The sequence below is a fragment of the Mycteria americana genome, chromosome 2, assembly GCF_035582795.1.
Source record: "Mycteria americana isolate JAX WOST 10 ecotype Jacksonville Zoo and Gardens chromosome 2, USCA_MyAme_1.0, whole genome shotgun sequence".
Classification (NCBI taxonomy): Eukaryota; Metazoa; Chordata; class Aves; order Ciconiiformes; family Ciconiidae; genus Mycteria; species Mycteria americana.
Genome location: NC_134366.1, coordinates 147,547,160 through 147,567,475, shown reverse-complemented (window position 1 = coordinate 147,567,475; position 20,316 = coordinate 147,547,160). Strand labels below are relative to the sequence as shown.

Here is a 20,316-nt window from a genome sequence, read left to right as displayed (position 1 = left end):
GCGCCGCCTGCGACTGGGGAAGCTGCCCTGGGAGGCGGTTGGAGGTGGGCTGGGGCAGCCCTTGGGATCCCTCGGCCCAAAGCGGGGCGGGAGGGGCTGGCGAGCGACGAGGTGACGGGCCGGGGAGGCGGCCGGGCCGCGCCGGGCCGCCGCGGGCTGCTAGGTAGCGGGCAGGGGGGAGGCGGCTCCTGTCAGGCTAGAGGAGAGCAGCTTTGGGTTGTGGTAGGTGTTAGGGGGCTCTGGGTGAAACAGTGCTGTGCCTCTTTGGGCAAGTGGAGATGGTCAGTTTCTGGTTACTCGTGGGCCTTTTCACAAAAATTGTGTTAATTCTCTTGCACGTCTTCAGGAAAGAGTCTTCCAAAGAACATTTCTGATGGGCCCTTGTAGGCTGTTTGCTGTGAATGTCCAACTTGTTAAGATGCTCAAAAAAAAAGGTCGTACAGAAATCCTGCTAGGCCTGTTGGCTACTGCAGGAGGATTCCTTTCTGGTGGCAGGTCACCAGTCAGAGTAACTCCTGAGAAGCAATGTGGTCTTTGTAAGGGGGAAGTCTTGGGGTGCAGGAGGTGCCCCTGCAGCAATAGTCTCTCCTGGAAGCAGTTTGTTTCTCAGCTATTAAAACTAGTCTTTCTCCACTTTTCTTGATATTAGTCAGATAGAACACTGTGTTAATCCAGAAGGTTGGGCTGGATAACTTGTTGAGATCTTTTCTAGCCTCTTCCTTCAACTTAAAGGAGGAAATAGAGCTGTTACAACACTATACTTGATTTCACTCCTGCCCAAACTACCCTCTTCCTCTCATATTCTCTTCTGTTTTGCTTTCTTTGGGAGTGTGTGGTTTCTTAGACATCCTCCTCATAGAAATTGCAGGGGGCAAAATGTGGTGCTTTGCTGTCACCACAAATAATCTTGTTTTCATTGACAGGAGAATGCTTTAAAAAATACAGGTGTCCTACATTCTAGAAGCTGGCCTGCCTCTTAAACAGTTTTTTCTGTTTTTAGAAAGTGTGTGCATACCATGTACAATCAGGGTATGGAGGAAAAATTGCTTTCTTTTATCTTCCAATGCAAATATCATTACTGCATTGCTTTATGCAGAAATTTAGTATCTAGTATAAATATGGTTTAAACAAGCATTCCTAATCTGGATAAAATGAAATACATCATCCATGTCAGTAGTCTCAGTTCATTCACTTGCAGCAATTTTTGTTGTTGCTTTTGACTACAGCTTTCAAGTCTGTCTTTTTTAAGTTGAGAAGGTAAGAAAACCAGGGAATCAAACCAGAACTTTTTTCCTAGCTTTAGCTCAACTGTTCTAATTCAGACAGAGTAACCATTTAACAATTGCTTTCTAGACCTGAATGGGTTCAGACTGGCTATGTTGGAAAAATGTTACTTGAATCTAGTGAAAGTTCAGTGTTCAAGTTCGAAAGATTATAACGTAGTAAATAGATGATTTTTTTTTTCTATAATGCAAAGACCAATTAAAGTGGGGAGTGATACTGGATCATATTTTAAATAGCCTAACTTCTCTTTTCCTGTTCCATACTGGAACTGGGCAATAATCTCTATATTTTTAACTCTTGAAGTCATGATAGTTTCCTTTGAATCTTTTTTGTTACAATTCTTCCCTTGTCCCGTGAAGTCTCTGAGAGAAAACAGAATTTCAGTACCATTATTATTGGGTTGATTGTTGTTTCTCCTATTCTTTTTCTCTAAACAAAGCCGAAGTTCCTTCAAATCATGAAATCTACCAGTTGACAAAGGAAATGGGGGTGGGAAGGAGAATAATTTAGATACAGATATTATGAATTAAGATATTATGACTGATGGTTTACTTATACTGAGAGATTTGTAGCCAGCACCACCTTAGCAGTGTTTGGTGCTTCTGTAGCAACTAAACTGAGTGGGAAGATGCAAAACTGTATTAATTTAACTAAAGTAGATATTAAAAAACAATTATTCAAGTTTATGTAGAGATACGTATAAACTGTAGAGGCTACACTGATGTTAATTATTAAACACCCATTGAATTAAATTAACTGTTAGAAAATACCTTCATTTCCATCACGTGTCCCCATCTCCTTTCTCCAAGCGTACAGACATACGTACAGGAAAAAAGTCTTTTTGAGAAGAAGCTAGGGTGGCTTGATTGGAAGGAGAAATGAGAGACACGTCTGATTCTGTCTTTATGCAAATTTTGTCTGGCATATTCTATCATTTAAGAAAACTTCTGTGTTAGGCCTTTCTTCTTTTTCCTGCCCAGATACTAAAAAATAGTATATCGTCTTGTCAAATGCAACTAATGAGTGGTAGATAGACTGCTCTTCTCACTTAACATCCATATGTGAAACTGAATGCTCTGTATTGATTTCTGCTGCTTTTTTAAAGTGTGATGCTTCAAAATGTTAAAGGAAACTAAAAAGTTTATTGGTAAATCCCTTCAGCCAGCACGACCTGTGCATCATCTGTCTTCTAAACAAGGTGAGTAGCGTGGCTAAGATACAGTTCACTTTGCCAAAGCTTCAGTTGCTTTTAAGGAAATAACAAGGACGTGTAAGGTGACTTTGATTTTTTTTTTTAATGACTTTGTTCAAACTACAGCAATGTATAACTATCTTGCTGTGTGTTGATCTTACTACATCATCTCTGTAATAAAATCTGAATTTAAACTGCATTAGATTTATGCAGAACTCTTTTTGGTGTTCTTCTAGCTTGGCATCTGAAATTCTGGCTTCAGAAAGCCGGATCAGGCTTCTTTATTAAATTTGGATTTCTTGGGTTAGTTGACTCCTGCTATTGAAAACATAAAATACACATGATTTAACAAACAGATTATTGTTTAGGTTTTATTGCCAGTACAATATACTGTACCATACCATTCTTACCTAGCTTTCATCCAAGTTTAAAACAAACAAACATACAAAGAAAAAAATCATGCAGTATTTATGTCAGGTGTATATATTTTGGTTTTGTTTTTAAATCTCTGTATGCCTTCTAGATATTGCAGTATTACAGCTATTATTATTGTTAAGTTAGAAATTTTTGGTGGCCGGAGAAACAGTGACAGCTGTGCTTATGTGGACAGAAGCTAAGTGACATGGTAAATTTTTACTTTGTTTAAAATTCATGGAAGAAATGGAAAGATGGTCCTATGGTGACTTAGAGCTTTTAAGTTGTGAATAAATGCCCACATAATCTCTTTGCAGTTGAATTTCAGTAATGTTCTTGTGGCAAGTATCACAAAATAAAAATGTGGAGTCTATTTAAAATATTTTTTCTTAATGTTTTCTCTTATCTTCACCGGTGTCAGCCATTGCGTTAAACTTTCAGACTGAATTACCTAGCAACGCTGAAGTATGTTTGCAGAGTAAGGTTGACTGGGTGAGTATTGAGTAAATAGTAGATGACAAAGTTGATGGAGTGTGTTCTAGAGTGTTATGACTTGGAGGTCAGCTGATCCCTTATGTTACCAAATGAAAAGTAGATTGTATTTCCACCTAGGAGTGTCCTTGAATCCGTATGTTATAAACAAGCAGTGTCAGAAGTGTTAAAAAGAAGTATGAGTTTCAGCAATGCCTTTCCCTGATATTTGCATGCACTAGTGGCTGAAAAATACATCTTATGAGTTACTTATTTAAGAGTCTTAAGAAAGTCTGTGTGGTGTTCCTTTAGTCTTCATTGAATTTAAGACAGCTATTTTAAACTTAAAGTACACATATTCAGTCTTTGCTTATTATGTGTAAAGAATAACATTAGAAATAATTTTTTTTGTTTTGTTAGGACATGCACAGATTCATTTGACGCAGCAAACTTCACAAAAGTAGATAATTAAACAGTTCCAGTGCATTCTGTAGTTCTGTTTCATTGACTCTGCTGGACCAAGCAATAAGTGATCCTTAGCCTTCAAAAAACCAGAAGCACTCTAGTGCTTTATTGCCAGAAATACTTGGTTTTAGACATGGTACAATGTGTGCTTCAACCTTGAAATTGATTGTAGCCGTTTGCTGCAAAATGAAGTTTGTAGTGTTCCAACTGGAATGCTTAATGTTTCATAGTCTGAATTTGATTTTCTGTTGATACTGATTAGAATGTTCTTCAGAGCGTATTGAAAGCTTTAATTTTTTTTTGTTGGACCAAGTGTCTGTTCCTCCATTTTTTATTTTAGAGGAGGTCTGATAATCCTGTAGTCCTTCCTTTATTGCATGAAGCTTCTGGAAGCTGCCTTTGACTTAAAAAAAAAAAAAAAAAAAAAAAGTAAAGGTATTGGCAGCCTATCCTTATCACTCATAGGGAAATTAACAGTTATACTTGTCTCTTGAGCAATATGTATTTAGGACAACAAACTATTCCATTTTAGAACAGGCCTGTGGTCAGCAATGTTGTACTCAGTTTCATCAGTATTTGGCTACATGTAGGTACATACTGTATTTTTTTGATGTTAGTATAGCTGTATTTTTTTTTTTTTAAACTTTTTCTTGGGCATAGGATATTGAAAAGACTTTTCAATACTTTTGACTGCCAGCTGTTTCATGGGTACCTCCAAATACAACCTAATTAGTACCCTGTGAACCCCTAGTTGATAGGCAGCATTGGCCTGGAGGCTGGCATAGAAGTTTCACAGAATATTTTTCTAAGCAGGAACATTCAGTATCTAGTTCTGAAGATATTGGGACCTGAATCTGATTATATGGAGTTGTGTATTATCACTCTTTAATGAATATTACTGAACATTCTCTATGTTTCAAAAAGCGTCAGTGATGATCTGAGAAAGCTGTATGTTGTTATCCATTTGCTCTTTGGCTCCTGGTACGGTGAAATAATGTCCCCATTCCCAGAATAATTTATATATATATTTCACTTCAAGAACCTGTTCTTCAAAATTGTTATTGTATTTCAGGTACTTTAAATCTTACTGCCTTTTTGGCAAGACAATAATAGTGCTCCGTATCTACAATCATAAAACTTTAATTATCCCCTTTCCTTCCTCCTCCAATATATTTCTTTTTACAGAAGATAAATGAGCATGACACTAAACACACTGTCAGGTGAAAAACAAGAACAACTGTTGACATAACACTTAGTATTGCTAAAGGAAAACCAACTTGTTGCAACTTTTTATACCATTCAGTCTTACGTAGTGAAGATCTATTAAAGAGAGAATAAATATTCAAGTTGATACAGGTCAGGATACAGGAAATGCAGGTTACTTTTTGGAAAGCATGGTGGATGGTGAAGATTTTAAAAAGTAAAGCAGATTGTTTTTGCCGCTAACTTATAAATAGATTTTAAAAAATAAAAGAGGCTTTAGAAACAAACAAACAAAAAAGCCAACTCTGACAAACCAGGTTCTTAAAGCAGTGAAAGAACTGAAGAAGAATCTGGCAACCAGATTCTTCAGATTTCTTTACTCTGGGATATTTAGTATGCACACTTAAAGCTGCTTAGACTTCTGCCAGGAAAAAAGAATCATCATTATGGCACATCAGGAGTGCTGCTCAGTGTTAGGTTCAACTCTGAGTATAGAGAACAGTGAATTACAGAATTAAAACTACAATCTGGGGAATTTATAGTCTGAAACTTCTAGTCTTAAGTCTTAGAGGTAGTGGAGAAGAGCTACTGTTAATAATGAGCACAGTGATAGTGCTTGTATCTAAGGTGTTAGCCTTGATTATAGGGAATTTCCACCAAACTGGTGTTCAGAGTGAAAGTGCCTGAATACTCACTGTGCCCTAACTGGATAATATAAAGCAAAGAATAATTTTTATTCCTTCATGGTATGCAAAGAATTTTCAGAAGATCTGGAGAGTGTTGAGTCTACTACCTCAGATCTATCTGAGGTAGAGAGACAGGCTTGAAAAGTCTCCATCAGTCAGTATCAGTTTTGATTTACTACTTCTTAACTACCATTTAAAAATGATGTTGAACTTCAGAAATACATGCCCTGCTCTAGGGATATTCTTTATAGATGGATTCCATTCTTTGTAGATGGATTTCAGATAGGAACATGTATGAGAGTATTGTTGTGAGTGGTGATACTCAAATGTTAAGTTTTGGACCTGATGTGATAGGAAATGGTGCAGGAAGAAATGTAAAAATGTTGCGGTGACATTGTCTGGCACATTGCTGTAAATTCTGCTTTATCATGCATGTCTTTTTCTTGCGGATTTGAGAATGTGTTAAATCCTTGTTTGTACTTGGAAAGAGCCTTTGAATAGCTAAGACTTGCGAAGGCTAGTTGAACATCACAAAGCAGTTAGAATTAGCAGTATGGCTCTCTGCTAATTTCATTCTCTGAAATCCCTAGATTTTTCAGATTTTTTTCCCCAGAAGTTTTAGACAAATCAGGAAAACATAAATAAATTTCAACCACAGAAAATAGAAGTGCAAGCAGGGTGGATAATATACTAGAAATATTTTGCCATTTCACAATTTGTAGTCTTAGAGCACCGTGAAAGCTGGTGGTGCAGTTACAGGACAGTGTTAACTGTTGTCTCTCAGAAAATAGGATCTCTTCTGCTTTTGACAAATGCTTCCCAAAATTTTCAGTTCTTCCTGCCCCTGCTTCCCCCCTCAGTCTGTCTCAGAATTAGATTAAAATTCCTCAGCCAAACCTGTGGAGCCTTTTGGGAGCCAAGATGACCTGTTGAGAGTAAACTGCTTTCCTACTTTCCAGAACACTCACTTTAAGGTTTTGGTAGCTGGAAGGAACTCAGTGTTATACTGTAGATGTTGGGTCCTGATGCTTACAATTTTTGCTAAGTGAGAGAATCCAAGTTTCTCTTTTGGTCTTAAGGGAAGTCCTTCCTGCTTTTATTATTCCCCAGTGTAGCAGCTTCTGCCTCTGTTCTGGGTGAGATAAGAGAAAAGGAGGAGATAATCATGTTCTTTTTTAAAAACTAGTAATAGCACTGTAAAATTCTGTCTAAAAGATTCCTATCTCAAGTGTGCTTAGCTATACTGCTTGTAGGTCATTGAACTATTCCTTTATTGTATGTAATCAAGGGCAACAAACATTCTACAAGTTCAAATTAAACTTCTCAGTCATTTTACATCACCAGTATTCCTCTTTACAAGTGTTCTGCAGTTATTTTGCAGGACCTTCATCTTTCAAGTTAGAGGTGCATCAACTGTTATAAATAGCTACAGTTCTGACTACAGTTTAATTTGTGCAAGACTGTTTCTTTTCAGACTGTTTTTATACTGTAAAGAAGACGGTGATTCATTTGCAAGGAGTAGAAAAAATGAACAGAATCCAGTTTTCTTTGTGCACAGAAAGTATTAATTGTTCAAAATCTTGGTGACTGGTGAAAGCAAAATTGATTACTGAACCTGTGCTACAACTGTTATTTTTAACTTAAGAAATCCAGAAACATGCATCCTTATTTTAATATGTTTAAAGGAAACAAGCTTCATAGCTTAATTTTGTGAAATATATAAAAAAAGTTTAACTCTTTCCTCCCTATTTTAGTTATCTGAAATGACTGAAGTGAAGATCTTAACTCAAACTATGATGCCCTGTCAACCAAAACAGCATGAATCAGAAGCAAAAAAAGGTAAAATACTGCATGGAGATCTGTGTCAGAATTGTATTTTCTGGATGGAAGACAATTGAACTTTGAAGAGATGTGGGCTGCATATTATTTTTTCTGATTAGCCACTGCTTTGAGAGTTTGGCTTCCTTCTGTACCACAATTTGAGAGCAACAGGAAGCCTTCTGTTTTTCACATAATACTCTAAAATATAAAACTTGGCCATAAGTGAGGTGGGAAACCTCCACGGGTAGACTTGCTTGCGTATAAGGTTATACCTGTCTTTTTTTTATTTAAAAAACAAAACAAAACCCAACCAACGAAACGAAGAGAAAACCTTGAACATAAAAGAATTTCTTCACACAAAAGCCTGTTTTTGTGTAAATTGCTTCTGTGTGTAGAAGTACAGGTTTGAGTTGCATCCTTTAGCCTGTTGCATGGGTCAGTCATGGCATACAATCTTTAAGACTATTGTGTTCAACCAATTTAAGAATTCAGTAGTTTGGCTTCCTTTTCCTACTCTTACTACAGTGCGTCTGAAATACTAATTTTCTGATGGTTAGAAATCAGTTAATTTCTTTTATGATTAGTCCTGGACAGTTTGTTCTTGTGTCAACACTGTCCTTAAGATTTGCTTCTTGTGCTTTTCTTTCCGTACTGCCTGTCACTCATAAAGCATAATGGTGTTTTTGTCATGGTTTGGTAGGTTAAACAAGCCAAACTTTTACTCTTTTTTTCATTAAGGGATAACCTCAGATTCCAAATATATTCTCACAGTCCTCCTCTGCACTGCTTCCTGCCTAATTCTTCATTCTTAAATATCACAGGAACTGCAACAGTGATACAGGTTAGGTCATCAGTTCATTGAGACAATTTTTTCTGTTAATGTCGTCCTGTAATCAGGCATCTCAAATCTCCATCTGTAATCTCCAGTCTTTAAGTAATCTCTGGAGACCTGGTTTGTTCTGTTGCTCTTAGTAGTCAAGAATTGAAAGAATTCTGTTAAGTTTTATTGAGCCTTTCCTATTTTTCCTCAGTCTGAGGTTACCATCACCCAGGTTCTTGAGCAGTAATTCTACACTGTCGTGTATTACTGACTTGAAAGTAAGTCTTCCATGTATCCCCTTTCAGGCTCAGGTTAGTTTCTTTTATTCTTGATCTTGGTAAATAGAATAATGTTCTGTTCTTTGGATCTAGTTGGGTGTCAGGCTTGTCAAGTTTGGTGGTGGCTTTCTGATCCTTTCTCATTGATTCCGCTTGTGGTGTGTAGAGACTATTGTGTTCTACAAGATCTTAAATGGCTTCTCATCAGATCCTGGTCTTTTGTATAAGCCATCACTTTGGATCTTTTTTAGTGGTTAATTGCTCTGTGATGCCTTCCTGGGTCTACTCCACATTTGTCCATAATGTCAAACGTTTTCCAACACTTATTTTCAAAGGCTTTTGTTTGTTTGCTGATTGTTGTAATCCTTTCCTTCAGAGTAACACAACTTTAGAGGTCCTGTTGTTCAGCTACTGCCTACAAATAAGTCTCTCCCCCCTCCCCCCTGCTTCCTCTCTTCCATCGCACTGTGAAATTTCCAGTGGAACTCCATTTTTATCTCCAGCTGTACCTTAAGTTCTAGATAATAATTTCCATTTGATATCTGTTCACTGGGAGCATGCCTTCAATTATCTGTCTCTACAGTTCTTAAGTGCTTTTTACTGCTATCTCAGTCACTTCCTTGCTTTCTCTTAGAATCATAGAATAGTTTGGGTTGGAAGGGACCTTTAAAGGTCATCTAGTCCAACCCCCCTGCAATGAGCAGGGACATCTTCAACTAGATCAGGTTGCTCAGAGCCCCGTCCAACCTGACCTTGAATGTTTCCAGGGATGGGGCATCTACCACCTCTCTGGGCAACCTGTTGCACTGTTTCACCACCCTCATCGTAAAAAATTTCTTCCTTCTATCTAGTCTGAATCTACCCTCTTTTAGTTTAAAACCATTACCCCTTGTTGTATTGTATTATCCTAAGTATTGAAAGGCCACAGTAAGGTCTCCCTGGAGCCTTCTCTTCTCCAGGATGAACAACCGCAACTCTCTCAGCCTTTCCTCATGGGAGAGGTGCTCCAGTCCTTGGATCATTTTTGTGGCCCTCTTCTGGACCCACTCCAACAGGTCCATGTCCTTCCTGTGCTGAGGACTCCAGAGCTGGATGCAGTACTCCAGGCGAGGTCTCACCAGAGTGGAGTAGAGGGGCAGAATCACCTCCTTTGACCTGCTGGCCACGCTTCTTTTGGTGCAGCCCAGGATGTGGTTGGCTTTCTGGGCTGTGAGCACATGTTGCCGGCTCATGTCCAGCTTTTCATCCACCAGTACCCCCAAGCCCTTCTCCACAGGGCTGCTCTCAATCCCATCATCCCCCAGCCTGTATTGATACTGGGGGTTGCCCCAACCCAGGTGCAGGACCTTGCACTTGGCCTTGTTGAACTTCATGAGGCTCACATGGGCCCACTTCTGATGCTTGTCGAGGTTCCTCTGGATGGCATCCCATCCCTCAGGCATGTTAACCCCACCACTCAGCTTGGTGTCGCCTGCAAACTTGCTGAAGCTGCACTCGATCCCACTGTCTGTGTCATTGATGAAGATATTAAACAGTACTGGTCCCAATATGGACCCCTGAGGGATACCACTTGTCACCGATCTCCATCCAGACATTGAGCCATTGACCACTACCCTCTGGATGTGACCATCCAACTATTTCCTCATCCACCGAACAGTCCATCCATCAAATCCATATGTCTCCAATTTAGAAAGAAGGATGTTGTGAGGGACCATGTCAAAGCCTGACAGAAGTCATCGTCTTAATATGTTTTTAAACGAGGGGGGAAAAAACCAAGCTGTAAGTTTTCAAGTATGCTCATGTTCTTTAAACTACTCTTGTTAAAGTTATCCTCATGCCCTTACATAGGTTCAGCAGTTATTACAATCACTTGTGGTCAAAGGGAGGAAAAATCACATTCACGGTTGACTTTGTGGCCTCTCTTGTCAACAGCCTGGCGCCTGAGAAGCAAAAACTGTGGTCCATCAAGTGACTGTGTAACAGGCTTACAGGAGGCCCATTGTTCCTAAAGGAACGAACTTCTTTGTCACCACGGACCAGAGATAAAGTTTGTCCCTTCTTTGCCTAATTCCTTTGCTCTTTTTTCTGCTCTTGTTTAAGAATATCAGCTTAAAATGCAGACATGGATAGACATATCTGAGGCTATGCTAGAGTAGACATAGTGGTACAAACTCAAATGACAACATGCATGTTTGTTGTGGTTTAGCCCCAGTCAGCAATTAAGTACCATACAGCCGCTCGCTCACCCTCCCCCCTGCCAGTGGGACTGGGGAGAGAATCGGAAGAGCAAAAGTAAGAAAACTCGTGGGTTAAGATAAGAACAGTTTAATAATTGGAACACACACACACACACACACACAAAAATAATAAAAATTGTAATGAAAAGGAAGACAAGAGAGCGAGAGAGGAACAAACCCCAGGAAAAAAACAAGTGATACAACCGCTCACCACCTCCTGACCAATGCCCAGCCAGTCCTCGAGCAGCAATCGCTACCCCCTGGCCAACTCACCCCAGTTTCTATACTGAGCATGACATCATATGGTATGGAATAGCCCTTTGGCCAGTTTGGATCAACTATCCTGGCTGTGCCTCCTCCCAGTTTCTTGTGCACCTGGCAGAGCATGGGAAGCTGAAAAGTCCTTGACTAGTGTAAACATTACTTAGCAACAACTAAAACATCAGCATGTTATCAATGTTATTCTCATACTAAAATCCAAAACACAGCACTATACCAGCTACTAGGAAGAAAACTAACTCTATCTCAGCCAAAACCAGGACAATGTTCTAAGCAAAGTCCCTGACTCTTGTTGATTCAGTGTAAAACCCTCAAAACTATTTCATTGGTATTAATCCGTTTGCCAGTTTACATGCAGCAGTTCTCATAATTACTTTTACTTGTTGAAAGACATCAACTTAATAGCTCCAAGAAAAGAGACTCAGTTTTTGTTATCTGTCCCATAGAAACATGCCACTTTGGTGTGAGTTATAAATGGATTTTCTTCTAGGGTTTTAAGACCAGTTTGTGGTGTTTCTGTTAATTAGAAGAAGATACAGGGAGTCTGTCTGTAGCGTAAGGTTGGATTCACCTTTTTGCATTCTTTTGTATTAAAACAACAAACCCTTATTAGCTTGGAATAGTCCTCAATATTTACTAAGTCAATCTGATAGAGTTAAAGTGAAATGTTCTTTTACTACAAATTGTCCTGATGCAAGGTCAGACTTAAATTACTGCTGGTTTTAATATTGATTTTTATATTCCATATGCAGCATTTCCACCCGTCTATAAGAAACCAAATCTGAATTCCCAACCTTAATGCCTTAAACAACGTAAAACTTACTAATTTTGTATATTCACAGAAAGGATCAAATACAGCAGAGATTTCCTTCTGAAACTTTCAAGTGTTTCTCTCTCTCAGAAGAAGCCAGAGTTTCTTCCTGATCATCCAATTGTACTTGAAAAGCCAGTAAGTGCATTTTTTGTATTAAGTGAAGTTATAAAAAGAGTCTTGGAGGTTTTGACAAACCATTTGATAGGAGACATTTTTCTTCAGACTAGCCTGCCAAACTGATAAAACCTTCAAAAGACAGATTGTGTAGTTCAGCTCTGTTGCTTTTACTGTACATAACTTCCCCAGTCGGTATTTGGCATGTTACTGTGGCAAGTACCATACAAAGGAAAAGGGTTTTTTCTTTGTTTTCAGGAAAAAGATCAGGTATGCTTCCAAATTTAAAGTGAGTATGAAATCATATTAAAGCTTCCTGCTATGAAATCACAGTACATAGCTTTGGTATTCTATGTGAATTCCATGTCTGTCTTTTCAAAATAAAAGAGAACAATCTTGATAAATTTCTGGCTTGGTGAAAGTCTGATTCCAGTGTTTAATTTGTCCATGCATTAGCATCCACTACAAAACTAGTAATGAGCTTAATGCAGTTTGTGTTACCATTATCTCTGGTTTGTGTTGTCAGGGAGAAATGAATAGAAATGAATGTGAAGGATATCCAGGAGTGCCACCTTAACCTTTGAGATGAAATAATCCTCAGATACTTTGTATGCTAAGAGAAAAAAAATCTAATGGTTCGCATTCCACACGCCAAGTGTGGGAAAATGTTCTTGGGTATAAACATCATAATATCAAATAAGGCTACATACTAGGCTGCTTTTGAGGCCATCAGGGTGTAGTTCTTCTAGAAATAGGCTTCCTGTCCTGGAGAAGTTTGTCCAGATGACTACTGTGTTGGCCACAATTTGAGGCAGTTTTAAACTTTTAAAATTTCTATTCTTTGGAAAAACAAACTAATATATGACAGTAATCGGCCTTCCCTGATCTTACTTTTTACATCTTTCTGTTATATTTGTCTTCAAGATGAAAGCTTTACTTGTTTGAAAAGCTGCCTGCAGGTAGGAAAGTTTCAACTCTTGAATTTCCTAACTTTTTTCCCCCCTCTTCCTGTCCCTTGAGTTCCTAAGGGGGGCAAATTTTGATTATATGTACTTTCACATGGTTATGTTCATAGGTAAAGGAGGACCCCCGCAGAAATGGAATCAGTGGACAAATGAACTCTAAAATTGCTCATGACATCGCTAAATTGCAAATAATTTGGGTAGAGGGAAATAAGGATAGTAAAAACTGGTGCAAGCCAAGATGGATTGCATGTGTTTTAAGAGATTGTTTTGGGGCTGGAGGATCTATGTCTGTAGGATGATGTCATAAGTGTATATCCAGTTATATATAGTCTTGTCTTTAGAAATAAGAGTATCTCACTGTTTGTGAGGCCTGCTCTTAAAGTCTTTCCTCTGCTTTGTGTTAGTCATATGTAAATAAGTCCCCACCTGCCTATGCTAGTTTATCATACAGATAAAAAAGCAGTAAGTTTTCCGATTCTATTCAGCTGCCAGAGGGGATGGGTAAATTACAAACCCTTATTAGTCAGGATGATGTGTTAGAATAACATAAAGTGTATCACAGCTATCATTATTGGTGTCTTAAGCACAAAGTATGGATGGTTGAGTAGGAAGCTAAGGGAAAAAAAATCCTGTTCTCATTAAAAGAAAGCAAAAGCTGCTGAATTCGCTGTGTGATCTTGGAGACAGTGTTGAAAGGGGTATTGCAAGTATACTGTCTCATTACTATATAAAGGTGATATTATTAGCTTGCCAGTTATACTTCAGAAGTTAGTTCCACATTATATGTATGAAACTTGGCCAGTGATGGTCTGTACTTTTTTTTTCTGAATTGACTAGAATAAATGTTTTGCTGTTAATATAGGATAAAACTATCCACTGTTGTATTCTAGTGTTGAATTTTAGTGTAGACATTGAATTTTTAGTAATTTGGGAGTTTGTTTGGAGGCATATTTACATGAATTAAACATACAAGTTCTTTGTGGACTGTCTTAAGATGTATTTTGTGTGTCTGCATGGCTATACCAGCTTTTTCACTAAGCAGTTTCCTTATTGTCAAGGAAGAGGAAAAAATTACCATTGTTTCCAAGAACATTGTAAGATCTCAGTTAAAGTAGATGAACCTTGTTAGAAATCCCATTGCCATATACTGAAGTAAAAATTCTATTTGTGGGACATCTGAACCCTACCCAGCTAGTCACTTTCTATAAAAAGATTGAAGCACTTTGAGATGTTAAGTTTTTCTGTATGGGAATCCAAATATAAGAATCCTTAAATAGAATAGAAGCTGAATCTTACCCAGAAATGCCTTAGACTTGTCTTGGCCTGTCAACTAATGGATCTTACTCTCAGGTCTCAGTGTGAAAAGATTTATGTTGAATTTGAAGAATGAGGAGTTATAAAACACATTTCAAAATTAGAAGAAAAAACACCAATAACTACAAACATTTTATGGGACAAAGACCTGCGTTATTTCCTCTTCTGAGTTAGATGCATCTCTTGGAAAACATTTCTAGTGAGACTTGAATGAAATACAGGACTGATTAGTCAACGTGGAAATAGGAGAGGCCTCTGTCTGTTCAGAATGCTGAGCTTGTTGGTGTATAGGTCTTCTTAAAACAGTGACACTGAATAAGCAATTTTTCTATCCAGGAGAGGGTTTATCTCAAATAAGAATAGTCTGAGCCCAATATCCCATAAAAGGATTGAGCCGTTTTTCTTAAAACCCTAATGGGTTTAATACGTCTTATAATATGTAGATTGGAGGAAAAGCATTTTATAATTCTTGACCATGTAATCTGAGAAGGCACCTGGAGTCAAAGAAAAAGTGAAGATAAATTCAGAACTAATTTATCCATAAAAGGCAGTGATTTCAGGCTCCTTCTGGTGCAGCACAGTGACATCAGCCTATCAGCCTGTCATGTTAAATTGCCTGCTTTGTGTGACACCTTGCTTATTGAGACTGGATGTCAGAGTTTGAGCATTCCTCACTGAAGCAGGGAACAAGTTAATAGTAGAAAGCCTATAGAACAAGTACAAACAGCTTTAGCTTTGATGCAAACAGTGTTTTCCAGGTGCTGTTTCTTTCTAATCTGTTTAGTGATGAGACAGAATTATAATCTACAGCTTTGTTTTGGGTTAGTTGTTTTTTTTTCCTTGTTTGTTTGTTTTTCTTTCCTAAGCATGATTTTGGTAGCTTTTAATGAATTTCCCAGAATCATTTAGTTTGGAAGGGACCTCTTGAGATCACTTAGTCCAACCCCCCTGCTCAGGCAGAGTCAGCTAGAGCAGATTGCCCAGGATCGTGTCCGGTAAGGTTTTGAGTATCTCCACAGGCAGAGACTTCACAACCTCTCTCTGAAGAGATTGCACAACCTGTTGCAGTGCTTGGTCACCCTCACAGTGAAAAAACAATTGGTTTGGGGAGGCTGTGAAAGATGTGTCTCTTTCATCAGATCTTTTTGGATGTTCCCATTAGTTAAAAAATAAATAAAAAATCTTCCTCATAGTCTTGAGGTTTCTAGAAGGGTGGGAGAGATACAGTAATTCTAAGGACGTCCTGTAGCAGAGCTGACATGATAGTGAGAAGTTATCTGAATGTTGCTGTTTCTGAGATCTCTGAGGTAAGCATTGAGGTGGATTTCTGTGCAGTTTTGCTTGTGGCATCCTGATAAGTCATCTAAAGACAGTGCTCTTTTGGTAGAGCAGTACTAGAAATGATAGTAGAGTGTTTGTATCCTGGTGATATCATTATTCAGGACTTGCTTTCAGTGGAGTGTGCAAACCCACTTAATTTACTTACAGTGAACAGTAAGTGGTGTTCAGTTGTACCATTATCCATCGTCTTTCCTCTGCACTTTAGTTGCCTTCATGCAGCAGATTCTGTAGTTACATGGGAAAATTCCAGTGTGTTGACTGATCCCATGTCACCCATTTTTCTGCATAGAAACCAGAGGGATCCATGAGATGCATGTGTAAATTAAATGAACGATGCTTAAAAGGGGCAGAAGGAGTCCTCCAGATAAACTTCTAATGAGGACAGACAATCCTACAACATGTCAGTGAGCTTGTATTTAGGAGCAGGTGGTTGTCAACAGTTTGCCGCTGAATTGAGTATTCAGGCAGTTGTTGCCCATCTTAAGACTTCCCTAGTTCTGAATTTTTGAGGTCATTGCTTGAAGCATGTGCCCATCTATGAGTGAAAGCTGTATTTTCAGATGGAGAAGGCTTCCTCGACTGATTTGTACAAGGGAGATGCTGCTGTTACAGTTAGTGGGCTGTGGGTTGCATTTGTCGCAAAAGACATGGTGATTTTTTGAGATGTGGGGATCAGGCCTACCTATACATAGCTCAGCATTTGAACTGAATTGATGTTACTGTGTTGACAAAGTCTGCCAGGAAGATTTCAGATTAAGTCTCTATGATTAATGAAAGTAGAACTGTTTGCATTAATCAAAAAAATATCAAAATGTTAAATGTACATAGAGTAGAAAATGGTTTTAAGCAGACCAATGAAAACTTGTTTAAATGACCTCTTATAACTGAGGTAATTTGAGGGTTTGTTTGTCTTACAGGAAAAGAGCAACCCTTTTACTGACATATGCAAGAAGTGACAGGTTGTTTGGAAGATGAGAAATCCATCAGTGAAGGAGCTGCGTCTGATGTAGATCTTTAAGATTTTTGAAGGTACTTGGGTGCCTACAGATGAAAGTAGGACCCTGTGAAACTTACAGAAATGCCTGTTTCTTCCTGTAATTGCCAGAATGCTTTAAAAGTCAAACCTTTAATTTGTAATGCCTGAGATGGTAATGCAATTACAGTGAAATAAATAATTTTACATTTTGCTGTGACGGAATTTTGTTCTTGAATTGTCTGTGTTATGTAGCCATGTAGTTTGTCTGACGATAAATTCTAAACCAGTACTTGACTGGGGCTTTTTGCTTGCTCTCACCTCCTTTCCGTAGCAGTAATAATGCAACAACAAATACTGGCTGTGTCAAATGAGAAGCTAAATGAGAATGTGTTGAATGGTAATCGTAATGGTGCAGAAATCTTTTCAAGTTGCATTTGATAGACACTAGATTTCTTTCCCTGAACTATGCAAATAAACTTGTTTGAATTAAGTTTCTTTTATGTTTAGCAGCAGTTAGTCAATTAAAATAAGCTTCCAGTGTATTCTATTTGTATATTGTTTACAAGTAATGTTAGTAATGTTACAAAGAACTGAAATCTTGTTTGTTTGTTTGGTCGGTTGTTTTTTTTTAATCACTGGGAGTTTTTTAGAGTGAGTCCTAGGGATCTTTTTCCCCAGTATGTGGTGAAGGCAATTTCTGTGTGTAGCTCTCAAAACTCTTCTGTGAAACTTCTCAAACTTGCTCTTGTGTCTGGTTATCAAAGTGTTTGTTTACTAGTAAATACACAAAGGAGAATGACCTTTTCAAGGAGAAAGAAAAGGAGAACTTTTTCCCCTCTCCAGCACCTAATTGACATGAAGTTCTAAAGCAGGTTATTTTAAGAATAACTTTAATACAGTTTATCCAGTGAAAAGGAAAAATGTCGTAAACCTCAGTGTAGTGTGTCAGTTTTCACTTAAGGATTTACCCTCCAGCAGTGTCACATGTCACTGTATTTTCTTTGTCGGTAGATCAGTAGTGACAAATGAAAACATGCTATACACTAGACTGACATCTTGGCATAGGAAAAAAGCCAGCCAAATCTTCAGGAATATGAGTAGTTTTACTTTTACTTTGCTAAAGACAAGAAACCTTTAAACTTTCAGTGATCTGTCATTTGTGAGTGTAATATGGCTATTTGGGTGCCTTTTTAAGAATGAACAGATCTGTAGTTGGATCATATCAATATGGGAAAGCTTTGGACCTCCATACTAAAAGCATTCACTTTTGCTGAGTTACTGTAAGAAGAGTTAAAGGTGAAATTTGTCTCTAACGTGGGCACCTAAATTTAGGTGTGTAGGCATCACTTTCTGACATCCACATTTGCTTAGAGAACCTAAACTCCATTGACTTTATTGGCAAAGGGTTTCAGTTGCCTAACGGTAGGCATCTGGTGTCATCCAAGACATGTAGGATGTCTGAAGCAGCTGCATGGGGCTGGCATAAATGACATACAACCTACAGGTAACTCACCTCCTTCTCAGCTGGGAGCTGGAGAGCAGTTGGGATGCCCTAGAGCATCTCACATGTGCTAGATGCCTTTGTTTAGGCAGAACTCCATTGATACAATAGGAGCTAAGATGCCTTGGTCACACGCAGGTACTTAAATCACAGAATCGTATAGGTTGGAAAAGACCTTTAAGATCATCGAGTCCAACTGTAAACCTAACACTACCAAGTCCACCACTACACCATGTCCCTAAGCACCTCATCCAAACGTCCTTTAAATACCTCCAGGGATGGTGACTCAACCACTTCCCTGGGCAGCCTGTTCCAATGCTTGATAACCCTCTCGGTGAAGAAAAATTTCCTAATATCCAGTCTAAACCTCCCCTGGTGCAACTTGAGGCCATTTCCTCTTGTCCTATCACTTGTTACCTGGGAGAAGAGAGCGACCCCCACCTCTCTACAACCTCCTTTCAGGTAGTTGCAGAGAGCAATAAGGTCTCCCTCAGCCTCCTTTTCTGCAGGCTAAACAACCCCAGTTCCCTCAGCCGCTCCTCAGAAGACTTGTGCTCCAGACCCTTCACCAGCTTCGTTGCCCTTCTCTGGACACACTCCGGCACCTCAATGTCTCTCTTGTAGTGGGGGGCCCAAAACTGAACACAGTATTCGAGGTGCGGCTTCAGCAGTGCCCAGTACAGGGGCACGATCACTTCCCTAGTCCTGCTGGCCACACTATTTCTGATACACGCCAGGATGCTGTTGGTTTTCTTGGCCACCTGGGCACACTGCTGGCTCATATTCAGGCGGCTGTCAACCAACACCCCCAGGTCCTTTTCTGCCTGGCAGCTTTCCAACCACTCTTCCCCAAGCCTGTAACGTTGCATGGGGTTGTTGTGGCCCAAGTGCAGGACCTTGCACTTGGCCTTGTTGAACCTCATACAATTGACCTTGGCCCATTGATCCAGCCTGTCCAGGTCCCTCTGCAGAGCCTTCCTCCCCTCAAGCAGATCAACACTTCTGCACAACTTTGTCTCATCTGCAAACTTACTGAGGGTGCACTTGATCCCTTCGTCCAGATCATTGATAAAGATATTAAACAGAACTGGCCCCAACACAGAGCCCTGGAGAACACCACTTGTGACCAGCGAATGTGACACCTTTCTTAATCTTGAGCTCAATCCTTGTCATAGCTTCTGGAATATGGAACCTTACTGCAATGAAGATTGCTCATTTGTAGTCTAAATTCCCCACTTTTGATTACATATGGTAATGTATTAGTTGAGTTGAAATACAAATGGGTAAATCCTACAGTTAAGAAGATATTTTATTGAATATGAATTTTAAGTTACTTTTTGGGTACTGTTTGTAACTTTGGACTGCTAGATGAGTGGAGAGAGTGGTCATTTAGCATGTAGAGCTTGTCAACCTGTCGTGGAGGTGTGAGGTTACCATAGTCACTTGCCTTTCATTCTTAGGAGGAGACATCTACGGCTCAGGTGCAAGGGACAACAGCAAGACTTCTTGGGGAAGAAAGTATTTCTACTTCCAGGTTTATGGCTATTTACGTTCAAACAGCATTTTTTCTAATGACTTTTCAGTGAGCTGCCAGTGATCTAATGAAAATATTTTCTGAGTGTTCAGGACATGGGGTTCAAAGCAAATTGGCTGTGAAATGTTAAGTCTGTGGATCCACAGCAGCTTCGCAGTCAGGCAGACATATTTCCTTTTGCGAGGGTAGGGGCTAGAGGCTGCGAAGAGAAAATGGTACTGCCTTGTCATGTTGTGGGCAGAAAATTTCCTGTAAAGTTCTGTATTAACACAAAAAGTTGTCCCTATGTTTATTTTCCTAATTAATGACTTGCAGCTTCTCTGAAGTATGACATTTATGAAAATGTGCATTCATGTTCATACCTGTTTCTTCTGTAAAAGGAGAAAACAGCAGCGTTAAGTAACAATTGTTTATTAACGTAAGACTAAAACTTTCCACAAATATTTAGTCATACCAATCAAGATGCACTTTTCTGTGACAGTTTGGACTGAATATACACAATAAACAGTTTAGCATAGTTGTCTTACTTCAGCTTTAGAATGTATCATTTCACTGAACTAGTTACAAGAAGAAGATAATAAATGTGCAGTTTTCCATATTTTAAAAT

The 20,316-nt window shown here is 38.9% G+C and overlaps 1 protein-coding gene across 1 annotated transcript; it reads left to right on the top strand.

The window, feature by feature from the left end:
• Positions 1-2,403: 2,403 nt before the first annotated feature.
• Positions 2,404-16,654, top strand: C2H8orf88 (chromosome 2 C8orf88 homolog). Its single transcript, XM_075495744.1, has 5 exons — positions 2,404-2,482; positions 3,312-3,382; positions 7,470-7,554; positions 11,993-12,099; positions 16,616-16,654. The coding sequence occupies exons 1-5, from the start codon at positions 2,404-2,406 to the stop codon at positions 16,652-16,654; spliced, it is 381 nt and encodes a 126-aa protein (XP_075351859.1).
• Positions 16,655-20,316: the final 3,662 nt, after the last annotated feature.

What these genes read in the sequence shown, in the direction of transcription:
- C2H8orf88 (XM_075495744.1), top strand. Translation starts at nt 2,404, where the DNA reads ATGTTAAAGGAAACTAAAAAGTTTATTGGTAAATCCCTTCAGCCAGCA. An exon ending in TCATCTGTCTTCTAAACAAG is followed by an intron (nt 2,483 to 3,311) that starts GTGAGTAGCGTG and finishes CACCGGTGTCAG; the next exon opens with CCATTGCGTTAAACTTTCAG. An exon ending in TGCAGAGTAAGGTTGACTGG is followed by an intron (nt 3,383 to 7,469) that starts GTGAGTATTGAG and finishes TCCCTATTTTAG; the next exon opens with TTATCTGAAATGACTGAAGT.